Below are 20,697 nucleotides of genomic sequence, written 5' to 3' on the forward strand. Positions count from 1 at the left end.
GCCCCAAGAACAAGCAGGAACTGAAGACATTTGCAGTAGAAGCCTGGCAGATAATCACCAGGGATGAAACCCAGCGTCTGGTGATGTCTAGGAATTGGTATGAAATACCGTCAGCCGCATGGCCGGCGGTTCGATTCCCGTCAGCGGCAGCCCGACAGAAGCAGAGTGCGACGCAGCGGAAGCCCGACAGCGCTGGAAATCCCGATCGTGGATAGGTAAGTATCCACTAACCTAACCCCCCTAACCCTCCTTAGGGGTGCCTAACCCTAACCACCCCCTTCCCCGCTGCCTAAACCTAAGTCCCCCGGGGGGGGTGCCTAAACTAAACCTAACCCTCCCCACCCGCGGCTGTCCGCTCGAGGCGTCCGGCATCACTGCGATCGTGATGCCAGGCGCCGGTCTCCCGGCGTCGGGGAAATGCGGGCGTCTACATCTAGACGCCCGGCATTTCACCCTTGCCGGGATAAGACAAGCCGGCTGGGAAGTTGGGAAGCCGGAAAGTTGGGAAGCCGGCTGCCGGTATTTAGGCAGTCGGCTTCCCGATTGCCTCCCGATGTCTATGCGCTCCAGACTTCAGGCTGTAATTGCCTGCAAAGGATTTGCAACGAACTATTAAAAAGTGATAGTTAGATTTAGGATTGTTTAGTTTGTCCCATTACTTTTGGCCCCTTAAAAAGTGGGAGGCACATATAGAAACCGTTGTAATTCCTACACCGTTCGCCTGATTTGGATGTAATTACCCTCAAATTAAATCTGAAAGTCTGCAGTTAAAGCACATCTTGTTTGTTTCATTTCAAAGCCATTGTGGTCGTGAATAGAGGCCAAAATATGAAAATTCTGTCAATGTCCCAATATTTATGCACCTGACTGTAGTTGAGAAGGGATATCAGGATACACTAACATCTAAACTTAAAAGTTTTGGAATCCTCCACTCATTGAGCTAGGACTTCTGAATCATTGCCAAACACATTAACAGCGGAATGGCAATTTGTAATTTACATGGCAGGAACATAGGGCCTGATTCAGAGCCGCTCGTAAGCGGCTGCTCGTTCGCTCCGAGCGATGTTCGCACATCTGCACATGCGTATGGGTCGTAATGCGCATGCGCCAACTAGTCAGTGCGGTCGGAAATCGTGTGTTCGCAAAATAGCGAGTGCCTGCTAATTTGAGTGACAGGATGAGGCGTTTGTGGGTGGTAACAGGAGAAGGTGCTTGAAAACGGGGAGTGGAGATCCGAACGCAGGCGTGCCAAACATTCAAAACGGGCGTTTTAAGGGTGTACATAATTAACAAAGCAACGTCATCGGCCAAGTCACTTGGTTGTCTCTTAGCCTGAACTGTTCGCATGATTGCAGTAGGAAAATCCAACCACAAGCACTGCGAGCAGGTCAGACGCCTTTCGATGTACTCGATTAATCTAATAGCGGAGATGACGTATGATGCGAACGGCCAGGGGGCGTCTTTACAAAATAGCGAGGGCATGTTTAGTTCGCTTGCTCAGACATAGAGGCATCAACACACCGCAAAGAACGAGCGCTCAATTTAAATAGCCGGCCCCTTTTTCTGAACGACCGTTCGCAAATAGCGTCCGGCTCTGAATCAGGCCCATAGTCTCTTCTGTGATCAGCATCAACATTCCTGTAAATCCATAGAAAGTTCTCTTTTTAAAAATAATAAGCAAATGAATACCTTTACAGGCTCTTCCTTCGCAACCAAGTCCTTGTCTTCGTCCGGCAAATATATCTGTTTCCTCTCCACGTTAAGAGATAGATCTATCCTCCTACGTGAAATAAGCAATACAAATATAAAGCCCTGACCACCTTTCTCTGTCAGTCAATAAATTCTTACATCACCTCAAAATTATAGTGACTGCTCTGCAGAATATTGCATGTTAAATATCTATGAATTTGCGAGTGTATGGAATTATTTTGTCCATCTAGTTAGTGAGTTTTAAAAAGTAGGGAATACCCATGTTTGTACAGGTCTGCAACACATCACTTCCTCCATAAGTATAGTTATGTAATGCCTACTCGCAGAATTACATATTAATGTGTGATGTCTTCTCCTTGCTTAATAGAACATAAAATAGGCACAAAGGACCTTCTCTTAGTTATTCAGGGTTACAGATATCATGGCACTTACCTATGTATCTCAGGGCTCTTTGGACAGCTGGCCTGATCCTTGGTGACTTTCTGATATCCTGCAAACCTCTCACTGAGGGTCTGTCCATCACCTTTGAAATAATGTTCTGTTGGTGGAAAAGTAGAAAAACTGTCCCATTAATTTTACATCCCTTATAGGCAAAGCCTCAGTCTTTACATTAAGATGTGAAGAACGCAATAATTAGACAAAATAGAAAAAATATATCACAGAAATAACATTCATGTAATAATTATCCTCATATCTAAATGTGCCAGAATTTTTGACATACAATCTCTATCATGGTAAACCCATTTCATTATTATATTCCAGAACATTTATGTAGGGACTATTTTTATGGCTATGTTCCTGTTATTACCTGCTCTGGGCTGAACTGGGAAAGAAAAGCTAAAGGCCCTGGAAAATCCTTGATTGTTACCATAAGTATAAAGTACAATAGTGAAAACAGCTCTATTTCCTGGCTAAGAAAGTCTCACTTTCCCACAATTCCCAGGATGTCCTGTGCTTGAGGCACTGCACTGACAAAAACACTCACTTTCTGACATGTCTCTGCTAGGAGTTATATTACACATACTACAGAAGTCGTCTCTAATATGATGCTGTGATTGCTTTCTTCTAATAGAAAATAATCCCAGCATTCAACCCCAGCTTTCTACTCTCCCTCAATTAGACCGTGTAAGCAGTATGATCCCCACTCCCCATCTCTATGCCTAGATAGGAGCTGAAACACCACTGACTGCTTGCTGCATCGGTAGTTTTGCCAAGCAGCCTGTTACCAAAGGTCATATGATTCAACATGTGCAATATAACATACAATTAAAAAAAAAAAAAAAAAAAAAAAAGGCAATATTTGATAAGACATTCACCTAGATGTCCAATAGCCCCATCCTGCAAATTCATGCTGGACTAAGTAGTACTTTGTCCTAGTGTGGTCACAGCTTTATTAATGTTACACTACTCAGATACAGTCTCTGATTATGGACATTCAAATAGAAGCCTGTGCTGGGAGAAGCTAAGAGTGGTTTCTGAATAGGATAAATACATTGCTAGGGCATGAGGTTTGACTGGGATATTACAATTATGAGGAGCCATCTTGTGCTAGCCCAGGTCTGTCTGAGGTTAAACAAAACACATAAATAAGTTCTCTGAAGCCACATGCACATTTAAAACACCAAGTGTAATAGGTGCAAAATGAAAAAGTCTTTATATTGCAGCTGTTGCTAATGAAACAATTATAGTCCTTAACCACTTAACTGACGTGGTCAGATGGGATGCAAACGCAGCCAGCTGTACTTCAGCTGATTGCACCGCCCCGCTGTGTTTTTAAAGAGGAAATTTGTTGTACACACATGCAGAACGGATCTCTTCCGACTCCCCAGACTTTCCTGCGGGCCCGGCCGGTCTTGCTGGAAATCATCAGTTAAGTAATTAAATAAGCGTTTTTCAAACACTAGTGTGTCGCTGCGGTCAGCCCAGCGCACTTGTAACATACAGCCATGGCCAAAAGTTTAGAATGACACCAAGTATTGGTTTTCACAATGTCTGCTGCTTCAGTTTTTATGATGGCAATTTGCATATACTCCAGAATGTCATGAAGAGTGATCAGATGAATTACAATTAATTGCAAAGTCCCTCTTTGCCATGACAAGGATTCAGACCATCAGTCCTGTGTCATGCCAACAGTAAAGCATCCTGAGACCATTCATGTGTGTGGTTGCTTCTCAGCCAAGGGAGTGGGTTCACTCACAATTTTGCCTGAGAACACAGTCATGCATAAAGAATGGTACAAAAACATCCTCCAAGAGTAACTTCTCCCAAACATCAAAGAACAGTTTGGTGGCGAACTTTTCAGCATGATGGAGCACCTTGCCATAACGCAAAAGTGATAACTAAGTGGCTCGAGGAACAAAACATCGAAATTTTGGGTCCATGGTGATGAAACTCCCCAGACCTTAATCCCATTGAGAACTTGTGGTCAATCCTCAAGAGGCGGGTGGACAAACAAAAACCCACAAATTCTGACAAACTCCAAGCATTGATTAGGCAAGAATGGGCGGCCATCAGTCAGTATGTGGCTCAGAAGTTGATAGACAGCATGCCAGGGTGCATTGCAGAGGTCTTGAAAAAAAATAAAGGATCAACAATGCAAATACTGAGACTCTGTATAAACTTAATGTAATTGTCAATAAAAGCCTTTGACACTTATGAAATGCTTGTAATTTTACTTCAGTATACCATAGTAACATCTGGCAAAAAGGTCTAAAAACACTGAAGCAGCAAACTTTGTGAAAACCAATACTCGTGTCATTCTCAATACTTTTGGCCATGGCTGTAATGAGTTTTATTCTTGTGGAGGCCAATGTAGTGTGTTTTATACCTGTGGAGGCCAATATGTGTGTATATTTTTATATGGGAGCCAATGTTTATGTTTATTCATTGGTCAAGCACACCGCTTAGCCGGATAGTGTGCCTTGGCAATGTTCCAATTGCCTTAAATGGAACATTTATATGAGCTAATCCAAGAAACCGGTTGTCTGTTTTCTTCAGTAACATACAAAGTTATCGTATTTTATCAACTAAGACAGGTCGCACAGTGTTTTCTATTTTGGTGAAATTCAATAGTTTGTTACCAAACCGTACCTTATATCCTCTTGTTATTAGTGCTGCTAGTATTACACTTAGTGCTAAAATATTAACAGTAGGTCAATAGCACACATTTCAAATATGGAGATGCAACATGTGAAGCAAGTAACCCTCTTTAAAAAATTCAACAATCAGCTATTTCCACTTACCGCCCATCATCCAGCACATGCCTCAATATCAAGCAATACACCTTGAAAGAGCCACTACAAGGGAAGAGCCTCAAGCTTAATTCCAGCATACCCAGGAATATTTGGAGCTAGCAATTCAGATTTTTTTTGCCATTTGTGTCAGGAAGACTTTTGCATATTTTTGCATCAGCAATAGTATACTTATTGTGTTACATGGGTTTTCAAAACATTTTCCGGGACCTAGTCATAATGAAAAAGAAATCAACACTGGGCAGTTCCAGCTCATGATCAAAAGAGTGGTTTACACCAACAAACAAGACAGCACCAAATAAGAAATGTGGAAAGCCCAGGCTCACTGCGTAAGAAACACTTAATATTTTGGGCCAACCCATCCTCTTTAGTTAACTTCCCCCCACCTTGTTGCAAGGACTGAAAGTGTCCCTGTGATTTATTTTTTTGCCATCTGATTGGATGGTCATAGAACCTGTCCAATCAGACACAGCATTTGCTTCCAACACTCCTGCCCTTTCTAATTGGCCCTGCTATGAAAGCTCTACCCTCACCATGCTTGCAAATTATTAGGTCTTGCAGTGATTACAGGTAATAGAGGAGGTTCCAGGAGACCCCTGCCAAATTGCCACATGGGGGTGTGTCAGTGTTACTAAAGAGGGAAAGGAGGCTGAACAAAGAAAACCCCTTTAAATACCGAGATACTATTTGCAAAAACATCTGTAGAAAAACAGAGTTTGAGATACTCAAGCATGAGGACACAGCTGTGCAAAATTGTGGCCGTAATACACAGCTAGAAGCCAAAACATCAGGCAACTCCATGTTGCTGCACACAGACAGAAACTTACCGTATTCAGCTAAATAACACTGCAAGAAAAACTGCCTTGTCAGGTAAATTATTTAAATGGAGCATTAGCTTAATGCAGGGGTCTTCAACCTTGGCCCTCCAGCTGCTGTGGAACTACACATCCAATCATGCACTGTCATAGTTTTAGCAAGCTGTTATATCAAACAGGTGGCAGTGCATGCTGAGATGTGTAGTTCCACAGCAGATGGAGGGCCAAGGTTGAAGACCCCTGGCTTAATGTATCTGAATTTGATACCCAAAATGTATATTCTCTGACACACAAACTAAGTAACAATAAGCGGTTGTGTTTAAATAGTGTATGTCCATTTTCGGTTCAATACTTTGGTGTATGCACAAAGTATCCTGGTAACAGCACTGTGAAACTAAGGAAGGAGAGAGGTTCTGAATTACCTGCCCAGTGACATCTCCAGAAATAAATGTTCTATAATTGAAAGGAGTGTGGAAAATGGGGTATGTGAATGAACAAGTGTTGCATTCAATTTCACTTTGCTATCCCAGCACTGCAATGCCTAGGATGAATTCAGTCCTCCAGTGCAAAATCTCCCCGCGTCCTAACCACAGAAACGGTTACCCCAAATCATTTTTTAAGGGGGGAATTATTGTCCCAAGGTGGACAACCTTAATGGTAAATTTGTTTAAACTGAAGGCAAATATCTGTGTTTAGAAATCTTACCTAAGCTTACATTTCAGTAATTAGGCAACCAAAACGTACAATTTCCACCATAAATAAGTGACAATATAATAGCCAAACATGAGTTGGTAGATTTACTTCCAGTTGAATCAGAACTGCAAACTCCTTAGCACACTGTAAAAATGTAGTCCGCACAAAGTGGTTATATTTGAGTTGGATAAACTAAATCACAAAGAAAAAAAATAAAGCAGAGTTTATCAACACATTTAGGACTTGTATGAAAGAGCATTATTTTAAAACATCTCATTAACCTTGTACATTTTTGTCTGAAGCTGGTGAGTCCATAAAGAGCCCAGCTAGAGTTCAAGGGAAGAGGCCACCATCTTGCTTTACATAGTGCTCAGAATGTATATAGAAGCCAGGAAGGTAAAGCAGGAACATCCACATTGATCACATAAAATCCTTTGACGTAACAATAGTGACAGGATCCCAGTGCTGGTAACAGTCAAAGCGGTCAGTCCAATTAGGTGCGAGAGTGTTCCTGCGTGCCCTTCTTGCAGTAAACTCGTACTGCGAATTTCTATTGCAATCCAATTGCAAACTCACATCGCTTTTTCAGAGGAAATTTGCTCTGGCGTGAAGACCACTGAGCAGATTAAAAGTAGGGAAAATCTTTATGCTAAGCTAAAAATGTCAGGGCACAGTGCAGAAGCTCTGGCATACCCCTCCCACAGAATAATCATGCACTTGGAGGGGTTTAAATAGGATAATTTGGCCAATAAATACGTGTCAGTTTTTAGGCAAATTTCTCTAAAAAGCTCAATGATGGGTAAAATGATGTGGAGGTGTAAATAAAATGATGTGGGACAGGTGTGTGGAGGTGTAAATGACGTGGGACAGGTGTGTGGAGGTATAAATGATGTGGGAAAGGTGTGTGGAGGTGTAAATGATGTGGGACAGGTATGTGGAGGTGTAAATGATGTGAGACAGGTATGTGGAGGTGTAAATGATGTGGGACAGGTATTTGGAGGTGTAAATGAATTGATGTGGGACAGGTGTGTGGAGGTGTAAATGATGTAGGACAGGTGTGTGGAAGTATAAATGATGTGGGACAGGTATGTGGGTGTAACTGATGTGGAACAGGTATGTGGAGGTGTAACTAATGTGGGACAGGTGTGTTTAGGTGTAAATGATGTAGGACAGGTATGTGGAGGTGTAAATGATGTAGGACAGGTATGTGGAGGTGTAAATGACGTGGGACAGGTATGTGGAGGTGTAAATGACGTGGGACAGGTATGTGGAGGTGTAAATGACGTGGGACAGGTGTGTGGAGGTGTAAATGATGTGGGACAGTTATGTGGAGGTGTAAATGATGTGGGACAGTTATGCGGAGGTGTTGGATGGGAGAGGGGTTTTTGAACTTGCAAATGAGAGGTAAATGTGTTTATTCCAACTTCTTACAGACGTGTATAAAAACACTGAAAAATCATTGTACAAGCATTTTTTCCTGACACTCCAAAATGCTAGAAATGCTTTAATTAATATTAAAAAGTGAAAAAACAGATATTTGATATCTTTTAAGAACCTCCAGTACTTTGCTTATGGTCACTTACAGCCTTCTATATGGTCCTGCTATCTCAGTTTCCAATTTTTGGGGGGTTTAGGATGGTTTCCTCACTTTTTAATGGTTTTCTTTCAGTTTGCTTTTTGTACCATAATCGCACAACATCGTCACGAGTAGCGGGAATTGGCATTCTAATTGGACTCCACAATTCTCGGGAGCGCAGATTAGTGCGAAGTGTGTGGGTTTTATGAAACAAATTCGCATTCGCAAACTCGCACATAATTGGACAAGAAATATCCCTTTCTTATACCCTTTTCAGAGAGAAATTTTTTAATCTACAGTGCAGTGTAAAAATTTTAGATTCCTCCAATATGTCGGAAACGTAATTAAGATCCCTGCTGTGATGCACAATGAAAAATATTGCGGAACTTTTCTTAAGTCATAAAACAAAAAATATCCACATCTTGCAAGAGAAAAGTGCTAACAGCCAAATTAAGCACACTGTATTGCTGCAGACTGATTATGTGCATAATGTGGTGGTTTGCTGCAAAGCAGAATAAAGATTGAGCACATTTGCAGCATAAAATAATCAAGAAGAAATAACTCAAGCACACCAGACTTACTGCAAAAAGTACAAAACGTATTCCAAGTGCTATTTTTTCCTTCCCCAGAGTGGCAGAAGCTAACAGATTGTAAAAACTACATGCTTATGTTTATGTGGCCACAAAAACGGTGTCCTTTAATAAACTTTTTGTTGTTTTTTTTTTTTTTTTAAACAGTCACAAGAAGGTAAAATTGACACTTGAGAGGGCATACAAAATGAGGCATTAGGTGCTAATAACTAGTTGCATTACATTTTTGTTGGGGCTAGAAATAGAACACAAGATAATGGGATGAACAATGCATCAAAATGGTGACTGAAATACATTTCTGCTATAATATTAATTTTATTAAACATAGACAGATTAAATTCAAAGGTTGGAAAAGGATTGTTGTTTAAATTCTAGAGTACTTTTCTTTTTCCTAAATTTCGTCATTTATCCAGTTACCATTTGAGTACACCCAGGATGCAACAGTTTAAATACACAACTATTTTACTACTTTATATTAATTACTTTGATAAACATAAAAGGTATAGCAAAATGCGCTCCAGGAACTGATATAATGTAACAGCTAAAAATGTCAAAATCAGAAATTATGATTACAATACATGATGTTTTATAATATACTTTACTTGAGTGATGTTATGACAGAGGTCCTAAGACCCAAGGCTGGATGAAATCAAAAAACAAAATAAATAAAAAACAAAAGAAAACAATTATATCCACACTACTCTATGAGAGGTGCAAAAACGTACATATAGGAAAAACTCTTTTAAAAGGATAATGATAAACAATAAGGAAATAACCAACTAAGCAATGCTTATAGCAGGCTCATAAATGCTAAAAAAGTCCAGGTAATGTGAAGTAGATGAATAATGTCTCAAATAGAGGGTGACGTCTATTTGAGACATTATTCATCTACTTCACATTACCTGGACTTTTTTTTTTAGCATTTATGAGCCTGCTATTAGCATTGCTTAGTTGGTTATTTCCTCATTGTTTATCATTATCCTATTAAAGAGTTTTTCCTATATGTACAATTTGTACGTTTTTGCACCTCTCAGAGTAGTGTGCATATAATTGTTTTCTTGTTTTGTTTTTGGATTTCATACAGCCTTGGTTCTTAGGACCTCTGTCATAACATCACTCAAGTAAAGTTTATTATAAATCAACATATATTGTATTCATAATTTCTGATTTTGACATTTTTAGCTGTTACATTATATCAGTTCCTGGAGCGCATTTTGCTATACCTTTATGCACATTCCTTTGGAGGTTTCCTTTTTGCATTGTTGCTGCCCAAACCACACCCTTTGAAGTGAGCGTCCAGTATACTAACCTTTAGCACTTTGATAAACAGATCAGATATTCAGATGAAAAACTTTAATATAAAAGTATTAAGCACGGTGTCTTAAACTTAATGTGTGGGAGCTTGGTTATTTTGCCATTAAATTTATACTTATTGGCTCTGAAGCAACCCAGCTTTTCAGCGGCTGTAGTGTGCATACTTTATATTATTTATAAATGTTTCAAAGCAGCACATCTTGGTGTAGCAAATTAGTGCCATGAATGTACGTAAATGTGATGCACCCAAGTGCGCCTCGTGACATCCCTTGTAGCATATTTTATTCATTATAAGTGGCGCATCTGTACATGAGAGAACAGCACTAAGTATATAGCACATTTAGTAGATACAAAAGTAACAGATAACAGTTCCTAACACTAGTACTGTTTCAACAGAGTAGCAAAATTGTGGCTCTGTGTTGTGTATCACAGATAATAAAATAATGCGCTCTAAAGTAAACAACAATAGGAAGTCTTCCCACATTCTAAAGGCCAAACATTTTAATCATAGATTTCTTACCTTTAACAAACTGTACCAAAGACACCACATGGTAGATAAAGGACTCAGGAGATGTTTTGTTGGAGTAGGAAACCTTCATGTGATCAAAGATGGATCGGAAATCTTTCTGTCTCTTGATTGAATGTACAAGAGTACTGGCTAGCAGACGGTCATTTATCATCGAGGACATCCTTAGCGCAACAGAAAATAATATTTAGCTTATGATTAATTGAGGTAAAATCACTTGACTAGAAGAAAGCATTATTACATCATTACCTGGCATCATCAAGTGGCACAGAAATCATCCGAAGTTTGACCTCAGGGTGGTGAGACTCTGTTGCCACCATTTTGATCCTAAGTGGACTTTCCTCTCTGAACACTGCCTTCTCTCTGACTTCAACACTCTGATGTAAAGGAAAACTGCAACTCAACGGGTCTTTCATCTTTTCAAATACCACTGGGTCAGGTGACTTGGGGTCTTTTTTAATCATTGACCTATCGCTACCTTTGTCGTCATCTTTATGCCTGTCTTTAGAGGACACTTTATGTACCTTACCCTCTCTAACTTTCTCTCCTTCTTTACTCGCTTTTCCTGCAGCTTTGGACTTGTATTTTGTTCCGTCCTCCTCAGAGATCCAGTGGGATGTGGAGGAAAACCCTTTGCCTTGCTCAGCTAGCACAGCCTTTCTAAACTGCCTGTAGTCTTCTACTTCCTCTGTATCCTCACTTTCAGAAATAGACAAAAACTGAGCTTTAACAGGGTCTTTCTCCAAAAAATAATCCAATGCATCACGTTGGTCCCAGCTTTTGCCTCCTTTTTTGGACTTATCCAACGCCCTATCTTTTTGGCTTTCTTTCTCTCTAATACTAACCCTTTCTATTGGAAATAGACTAAGTTCTTCATCAGCATACCTGCAGGTGTAAAATAAGAGTGTCAACAAATTTGAAAATGGGGACATTTACATGACAAGCAAAAATGGTCATTTCTGCAACTGAATTCGTATATAGACTATTACATAGAGAAAACAGGTTAGTAACTTAAAGCATGAAGAAAAAAATAAATAAAAGTCAACGACTCAAACAGTGAAGCATAGTATAACTTAACACACAAATTCAGTAGTTCAGGGAAAAAGGTACATCTAAAACTCAATTAGGTTGAATAATAATTTACTAATGTATTGAAATTGTGTAATACCACTGCACAACACATCATGAAGTAAACAGAAGACACCCACCATACCTTTTTAGATGCTTTACACCTTTTGCAGGTTCTTGTTCTGCTGTGTCAGGGTACAGTGAATAGTGAGAACGCCCTTCGTCACGTGAAGGGTTCTGAGATACCACAGTCTTTGCTGGACTCTTTTGGGAAGGGATATGAAGTGGACTGTTTTGCGAAGGACTGTAGCGTGTGGAACCATTGCCACCAGATCCAGACCCAGACTTTTCTGGGCTATGCGCAATGGAATGTGAATTTTGAGACAAAGTATCTTTACCAGAGTGGACCACACTAAGGATAGGGCAATCAGACTGGGAGGAACTCTGGCTGGGTGGTGAGGCAACAGGAGAAGTGCTACAAGGGGATCGTGGGCTGTTATCATAGGCAGACAGTCCTGCCCAACTGTCACCATGTAAATCTAATTCTTTGCCAAGTTCATCTAAAGGCTCAGAAGGGTCAAAAGCATCTTTGTGCTCATCGCCCGATTTCTCATTTTTGGGACTTTGTAATTTTTCAGCCCCTTCGGTTTTCTTTTTTGTTTTTTCTTGGGAAACACGAGATTTTGTCACTGGTGACTTGCTGTAACATGAGGAGGAACGGGATGAAGACGACCTTGGTGACTGAGAGGACTTATAGGATCTCTGGGATCGACTTCTAGATCTTTGAGATGATGCAGACCTCCTTTTTGGACTTCTAGAGCGAGACCGACCACGCCGAGGACTTCGCGAGTACCTACGATTCCACATTGGCCGGTAACCACCACGATAATACCTCCCACCACCTCCTTGGTAATAACCTCTGGTTCTTCCTCTAAAGCCATAAGGACGTCTCATTCCTCTATTGTTCCTGTAATCTCTGCGGAAATCTCTATTGTAAACACGTTCTCTGCTGCGAGATCGCGAATATGTTCTTGACCGAGATCTGGAACTTAAAGTTTAAAAATTATTCTTCAGGAAAAAATAAACCATTACAGTGGGAATGTAGCAACAGTTTATAAGGGAGAAAACAAATATTACTAGATATAGCTAAACCCTTGTCAAATAGTGTATGTATGCTTTTTACCTTTGAAACATGAATTCCAATGACAGTTACATTATTTTTGAAACAAGTTGCTTAAATTATGCATTTAAAAAAGATAGAACAATTGATTGTTTAAAGGTATACCAACCTATGTTTAACAAAACAAATTAGCATTTTTGTGTCAACTAAATAATATTCTATTCAGTAAAATCTGAAACATAAATAAGCATTTTTTATTCACATCACGTGTTATCAATTGGATATAATTTACCTTTTGGCTACAAAATGTATCCCAAAGCTACAATACTGTTTAATATATGTTGCTATGGCACTATTCTAATTTAGATTCTACCTGAATGTCACACAGTCTTAAGCATTGTTTTATTGGCTTGGCCACTAGACTGGAGGTTATCCTGGACTACAGTGGATTAGCAGAGATCCCTTCCCCTGTATAAATGCAAGGGCATGCTGTTCGTGCGGAAACAGTCGCCTGAACACATTAAAGATAGTAGTTCTGCGTTCACTCTGTCTGTGTAGGAGCTGAAAAAAAAAATCTGTGGGGACAGTATTTGGGAGCCTGCAAGTGGGGACAGTATCTGGGAGCTGTATAAAAAAAAAAATATTCTGTGGTGCCAGCACTAAATAACGTGATGCTGATTTCACTAGAGGGACCAGATCCTACAGACTTTGATTATGAAAAATCTGCAGACTACTGGGCCTCTAAGAAGAGGAGAATATATAAAATGTTATTTCAATTTTAAACCATTATAAGATCAGGGTTTAAAACATTTTATTATTGCAAAGGCCTCATCCGGCTACTTCTTGATGCAACCCGGCTGGAAAAAAATTCTGGGGAGAACACAGAATATGAAGTATAAAGCTCAGTATATTGCACTTAATATCATTGCCGCTTTAAATGTCCAAGTCAAAGCTACAGCTTTGTAAACCTAGTCCCATGCCTCTTAGAGGCAAAATTGTATTATAAGGCAAATTGTTGTCAATAGGTTGTAATCTATACTTATAGACTATTATCTACATTCAATGGCTAAATCTCACTAAGTAAAAAACTGTATTCTAGAGCCACATTTCTCTAAAACTACTGAGCAGTTACTCAGCTCTGGCACACAATTGTAATGGTGACTTAAACCTACCAAATAGCTAGTAGAAGTTTGCAAATAAATAAGCTACAGTCATTTTGCAGGTGCCTGGACAGCTGACTTGGCTTCCTACCAACAATGTCCTAAAAAACTGCATGTAGTTTAAAACTTTATGTAGCAGTCAGCCAGAGAGAAATTACTTTTGTGTGACAGCAACTCTTCAACCATGTCATTTTCTGGCATGGAACTCGCTAGGAAAGGGTGAGAGGGATACTAGGTAAAATGGCTCTTGGCAAACATGTCTCCCTCAGTGCATGTATGCAAATACCATTGACCAAAGTAGGGGGCTGGTTATTTTAACATTTGCCACGGTGGTATCAACTAATATTTCATAAATAATGTACAATTGAACTAATTGATCTTAAGAGCAACTGTAATAAAGCCATTTCCATTTAGAGAGGTGTTCTCAAAAAAGACATTGCAGAAATGCGACTGATAAATTGGTGACCTCTGTAGCAATAGCATCTCTTTACCTATATCTTTTCTTCCTTGAGTGTGACCGTGATCGAGATGATGATGGAGATCGGGACTTCGACCTCGAAGAATGGGACCTAGAATTGGATCTGCCCATTTTCAAAGATTGTATTTAACAGTTTGCAACTGAGAAAGGGAGAGAAGAGATTAATTAATAGCATATCTGTATAAAGTGACAGCATAAATACACTGAAGTGCCAAACGTCATGGTATAGAAGTATGTAAAGATTATGGTAGGTGCCGTCATCGTACTGACACGTCTTGGAAATGCCCAGACCTGCATCAGTTGTAACCTGACTGACATCTCACGAATAAGTTAGAACACTGGTTAGGCTGCTCATGGCTAGGCAACATGAATGATCAGAGTTTGAATAGGGCATGATAGTGTGTTTCCGACAGTTGGGGCATTCCATTTCCAAAGTGACATTCAGCAATCCTCGACCTATGGTGTCACATGTGTACCGGGAATACCTCATGGAAGATATTACCACCCACTGTGGACAGTACAGTGGCCGACTACGGGTGCTTAATGATCAAGACCAGCGGCATCTGGCCAGAATTTTCCATGGTAACAAACAAGTGACACGGGCTCAAATCACATCCACATTCAATGTAGGAGGTTACCAGATGCATATCCAGCAGGTCTGTGCAGCATTCTTTGGCTTCCATAGGATATGGGAGCAGAAGATCCACCAGGGCACCCGTCAACAAGGCACCATGCAGGCTGGTGGTGGTTCCATAATTGTGTGGGGTGTGTTCACGTGGCATGGGTTGGGTCCGCCTGAACACGTCATTGACCGCTAAGTTGCATTGTTTGATGACCATTTGCAGCCCTTCATGGACTTCATGTAACCCCACAATGATGGAATATTTCAGCAGGATAATGCACCATGCCAGCGGTCCCAAGTTGTCCAGAGCCACCATGTTCGTCCAACATGAACCCAATCGAGCATATATGGGACGTAGTGGAGAGGTCCATTTGCATCCAAAATCCTGCATCTAGAATTATCATGTAGCTGTAAGAAGCTAGCCATGGGTCAACATATCTTCAGAAGTCTTCCATACACTTGTGGAATCGATGCCACGCAGAGTTGCGGCACTTTGCCGAGCTAGAGGGGGTCCTACACGATTCTAGGCATCTACCCCAGGACTTTTGGCACTTCAGTGTATGTAAGCCATGTTTTAATTGTGATGACTGTTGAATATGCATTCTTTGCAAAAACAAAAATGTTTAGCTGACTTAAACAGTAAAGATTGGAAATGTTGAAAATTAGCCTAACACTAATTACAACTTGTTCTCTCCAATCTGTTTATAAATTGACATATACAATGTAACGCAACAAATGTAAAAATGTCCCTTTCTTTGTAAATGTAGAACAAATAACGTTGGTATGCTTGCTAGCGAAGTTCATAGTGATGTCTGGTGGCAGTAATAAAGCCTAGTCACTGCATAATGTTATATATCTCTGTCTCCACAGGTAAACAGAAATTAATATCTGATGTCTGCTGCAGCACATTACTCCTGATGTGCTGCTTTATTTGAATTTTAGATTTAGGTAATCAGCAATTAATATCTGAAGTCTGCTGCAGTCTTATAATATTGTATATAAATTGCCATAAGTACTATCTACAGACTTTAGATTGTGTGTAGGCATGATTGATCTTGCGTCCTAAATGTTTGGTATGTGCTACATGTTTGGTTAAGCCATATTATTGTTGGGTCTGTATTGGCTGGCCAGTGGGGGGGTTGTCATTAATTAGGATGCACACTTGGCAACATCTCTACTTAAATATCATTCACTAGGCTGTTTAGCCTTGGCTGGAGTTAGCAGACTCCTAAGTGCAAAATCACAAGTGCAAAATAGATTTTAAGGAAAATGTCAGCGTTAGACCGGCGTTAAACCGAAGGAAAACAAAAGGAGAACATTTCATCAAACACAACTAAACTGCTAGCAATACTGCATATGGACACCTATGGAGCATCAAGTGTGAGTTCACTACCTCTTCACAACAAATATCTGCTGCCTGCATAACCAGGACATGCAACACTGAACTCCTTGTCTACTCCTTGCAAAGACATTATCTCACTTGCTACTATTTGTGCAGCCTCTTTTTTCACTAAAAACTAAATTCTTATTTGAACCAATGTAAAGTAACCTCGAAACCTTGCATATACAGTCTGATTTGCCATTGCTTTTGCCTAGTCTCACAACTTTTAACTTTTTTTTTTTACTCATTTTCAAAACCCTTAAAACACGTATATACCCCTAAATAAAAAACTTGTCATCAAGCATATACATTCACCAACTGTGTTGTTTCACCAGCATTTTGAAAAATCTTCAACACTGTCGTTCTCACACATACACTATTCTTACCTCATCCACACCGTGTCCATGTTTTCTTCAAATTCTCACTTTACTCAGTGCCTACCTAATCATTTATTCTGCCCCCTGTTCCCACCTCTATCCTTTCCCCCTAGACTCCTCGTCTTCTCTCCCCTCCTCTGTCTGTACGCTTCCCCCCTTCCCCTCTCCCATTACTCCTCTTTCATGCTTTTCTCCCCCACAATGGTCCTACTACCCAACCACTAAGCTCAGCACCCACCCTCCTCTCCCTTAACCACACTAATTTCCCTCCCTCTCCTACAAATGCATCCAACCTCTCTTGCCTATTGATCACGGTTGCTGCCATTTCCTAGTTGGAGAAAGGACCACTGTGACGTATCCACCACGTGACCGCTGCAAGAGGCTGGACCGCTCCTGCGTTACCATCCACTAGGGCATAGAGGGGGAATAAATATTTGTGGCAAGCGTAGTGAGCCACCATGCCCGAAGCGTGGCGAGCGCAGCGAGCCCGCGAGGGGACACTCTTGGTCCCCCGTTAGCATCCCCGCCCCTCCCAGGCCGGATCACGTGGGTGTGACGTCACAGGTCCATCTGCGCTGTATAGTCTAGTCCTAACCTATTGATCACATCCTTCCACTCCTGCTTCCAAGATCTCACCCGTGCTGCTCCCTTCCTCTGGAACTCTCTCCCTCTCCACAAATCTTCAAACGGGGTCTCAAGACTCACTACTTCAAATCCTTCCAGCTCTCATCCACCGGCTGCTTACATGCTTCTTCCTCACTGTCTACCCTATCTGTCTCCCCCCCCCCCTCCCCTATAGAATGTAAGCTCTCACGAGCAGGGCCCTCTTCCCTTATGTGCTTTTCCTTCCCTCACTCATACAATCATCTGCTCAAAACTCTCCACAAGGGCACTTAACACTTGGTAGCTGATGCCCTGCTGCCTTTTTGAGTCTTATAATCGCTGCAGAAATGTTTATAAACTATGTTCTTATTCTGTATCGTCTTGTACTGTAAGTCACTGTTTTACGAGTTTGCTCATTTGTTTATGTACTTTGTGAGGCACTGCGGAACCCTTGTGGCGCCATATAAAGGATAATAAAAATATAAAGAGGTCCAGTGTGCGCCAAGTGATATAAACTGGTAAGCGGTGGTGCAACGTGCGCCCTGTGCTATATACAACCTGGTGGGGGTGTAGTTAATCATATACTGTAGTATACTAAGTGTAATATTTAATATATACACAATTATGATACAAGGTAATTTATTCAAAGGGTGGAAGTAGAAGGCATATGATCCTAAATACAACACTGTATACTTATACAATAAGACTAAGTGATGTTAAAGGTTGTATAACTTCTTTACACATCTATATAATAAAGAAATGTGAGTAAATGTATAGTTTCCTAGAATGCTGTAAAAACCATGTGTTAGGTCATAGAATCAGGGTTCATTAGGAAAACTTGTATATTTAATGTATCTTTAGTGTGAATTACTACAGACACCAGATGGTACCTCACATTTCTGGGACCTGCAGACTCGTATTATAATACAGAAATCCCTTGTAACCTCTAATATCCCTACAATTCACACCTGGGAGAGTAGTATCTGATAAATAGATAACACAGACAGGTAGATGTAGTTACAGCGCATGTACTAACAAATACAAGGTAGCAGAAGTGGTGCAATGTGCGTCCTCCTGTGCTGTGTGTGGGAGCTGGCTGATGCAGGATATTGAGGGCCATGTAATATAGTCTGCCCGTGCATACACAGTGTTGGAGGTACAGCGCATGTCGCATGTACTGGGAAAGGGGCTATGCAGCCCAGTGGTAACACATGTCACGTACAGGGTGGTGCAGTAAGTGCTAATTAACATGCACCGCATGTGCAGGAGCTGAACGCACCTGACAAAATGGACGCAGCTCACACACGCCTGAGCTCCCCGCTGGCCACCATTTCTCCGCTTCTTCTTCCTCCTCTGTTACTCGTCTCCGGTAGGCGGTGACTGCTGGTAATGGGGAGGAAGTGGTAGAACCGGAAGTGGAATGTCAGGTCACATGGTGACGTCACCACGTAACAGGCCTCGCACAGTAGTGTTAGAAAATGTAAAAACAAGAGATGACGGAGGACAGTATTGCGGTCACGCCCCTCACGCTGATTGGTCTGAGTCCCCTTCCGTGGCAACCGGAGGAGTGAGCGTGTGTGGCACGTGTGATGCAATGTGCTCCATGTCGCCCAATCACAGTGACCGCAGTACATACCCTAAGGGAAAGGTATATTTCCCATTCAGTATTAGTAACTGGAAGTGACGTTCAGTGATGGCGGAAGTGTATTTCCATGACCATACAGACAACAAAAAAAGAAACTTGTCCCCTTATGGGCTCGCTTTGCTGACCACGCTTCGGGCACGGTGGCTCGCTTCGCTCGCCAAAGTTTATATTCCCCCTCTGTGTCCACGTGGATAGTAGGGAATGACGTTGGCAAATAACTGATGATGCCAGGGTACAAAAACTGAAGGGGATCTATCCACTGGATGATATATTTTCCCTTCAATAATGGAAGAAAACAGTGCTAAGCTAAATAAATATATGTGAATATACAAATAGTAGCAGCATTAAGACAAAAATGCAAATGAGCTTAAAAATGCATCCTAACTGAGCTAAAACAAAACCAAAAACTAAATAAAATAAAGTCGATTAAATTATAGTAAACACAAGTGGAACCAATTTCTTAGTTCTACAAACGAAAGCTTTCTCTATAGCTCTTTTAAGAAAATGTCTGTTTTGGACCTGTGAATAAAGGACCTCAGAATTTCAAACTATCCCTATCTTACCCTACCACCTTGCTTGGTATCGGTTCTTCGGCTCATGTCACAGATTGGTAGTTGTGCACGTGCGCCTGGTCCGGTGCTTCGTCCTGCACCTTGTGTCACATAGCCTGTTTGCAGAAGAAGCCTTGCTCGGTGGCACAGCGGGTCTCTACGGGATAAGACACGCTCGATGTTCTGCGTCTCTGGTATATGCCGGGAGTGCTCTATGTCAACGCCCGCTGAGACACTTCCTACGGGTTTCAACAATTGGCTTGTCTTTGTCAAGGAAGCAGAACCTTTGCCCCTGATACCTTTAAATCACCGGGGCTCTCCTTTGATAGGTTGAAGCTGAGATTGATGAAGAAGTCTTTCTCCGGGATAAAAATCACTTTATTAAAGTCGCTCCATGAACATAAGTATACTAAAAGCTCCTGATTACAGGTTTAGCCAAACACTGTAATGGGGTAATCTATAATAATACTACAATTGTGCCTACTATTAAAATAAAATGGAATACAAATAAATAAAAAAAGCTAAAAAATGAAAAACAATGAAAACAAAACAAAAATAATAAAAAAATAAATAAAAATATATAAATGCACCGCTGGGGATATAACTTGACGTTAGCATATTTTTTTATGTTTTTGCTCTCTTGTAGACTATTTTTGGTCTATTTGAAAGTAACTTTTCCACCATTGGATCGATTTTTAAGTCCCAATGTTTGTTCAGTATGGTCTCCAATTCTTTTGTACTGCTATTATGTTGAATGATGAACAAGATGTTGGATTTCCTCTCTTTATTTGTTGTTTTGTACTTGATGAGATCCTCCCTCTTCTTGTTTCTTAAGGGACCTATCCATTAGATGACTATTTGAATGATCCGACCAAAACCAGGAGGTTTTGATCGGAACGTTCAGAAAGTCGTCTAATGGATAGCCGCCAAGGACCAGCGATGCGCGTGCACGCTGGGTCCTTGCCGACGCCGACTATCTGTCGAACATGCTCGTCAACCTGACGACGATCATCAGGTTCCACATGTTGGCAGATAGGAGGTCAGTCTCCTGCACTGAATGACGTTCAGTGAACACCGTTCAGTGGGGGCACCTCACCCATGGCGACCTGAAGGACTGAACGCTAGACGTTCAGTTTTTCAGGTCGCCTAATGGATAGGCTCCTTTACTTTATCCAGACTGGTTTCTAGCAATGTTTCATTGTAATTTCTTTACAGAA

General features: G+C 40.9%; 1 protein-coding gene across 7 annotated transcripts in view; it reads right to left on the minus strand.

Annotated features, from left to right (window-relative positions):
- The window catches only part of BCLAF1 (BCL2 associated transcription factor 1), a 30,204-nt gene extending 11,486 nt beyond the window's left edge, over positions 1-18,718 (minus strand). For 3 of the 7 annotated variants that reach the window (XM_088452469.1, XM_088452453.1, XM_088452450.1), the window contains exons 1-7: positions 18,564-18,715; positions 14,315-14,441; positions 11,689-12,591; positions 10,725-11,360; positions 10,470-10,639; positions 2,143-2,248; positions 1,690-1,780 (exon numbers count right to left, since the gene is read on the minus strand). In XM_088452469.1, coding sequence (XP_088308595.1) covers positions 1,690-1,780; positions 2,143-2,248; positions 10,470-10,639; positions 10,725-11,360; positions 11,689-12,591; positions 14,315-14,412 — 2,004 coding nt within the window. In that variant the 5' untranslated portion in view covers positions 14,413-14,441; positions 18,564-18,715. Of the gene's footprint in view, positions 1-1,689; positions 1,781-2,142; positions 2,249-10,469; positions 10,640-10,724; positions 11,361-11,688; positions 12,592-14,314; positions 14,442-18,563 lie in introns of all 7 variants that reach the window. The other 4 variants (XM_088452481.1, XM_088452461.1, XR_015871771.1 and 1 more) reach the window with 3 other exon arrangements.
- Positions 18,719-20,697: the final 1,979 nt, after the last annotated feature.

The sequence above is a fragment of the Taudactylus pleione genome, unplaced genomic scaffold (assembly GCF_031769625.1).
Source record: "Taudactylus pleione unplaced genomic scaffold, aTauple2 ptg000006l, whole genome shotgun sequence".
Taxonomy (NCBI): domain Eukaryota; kingdom Metazoa; phylum Chordata; class Amphibia; order Anura; family Myobatrachidae; genus Taudactylus; species Taudactylus pleione.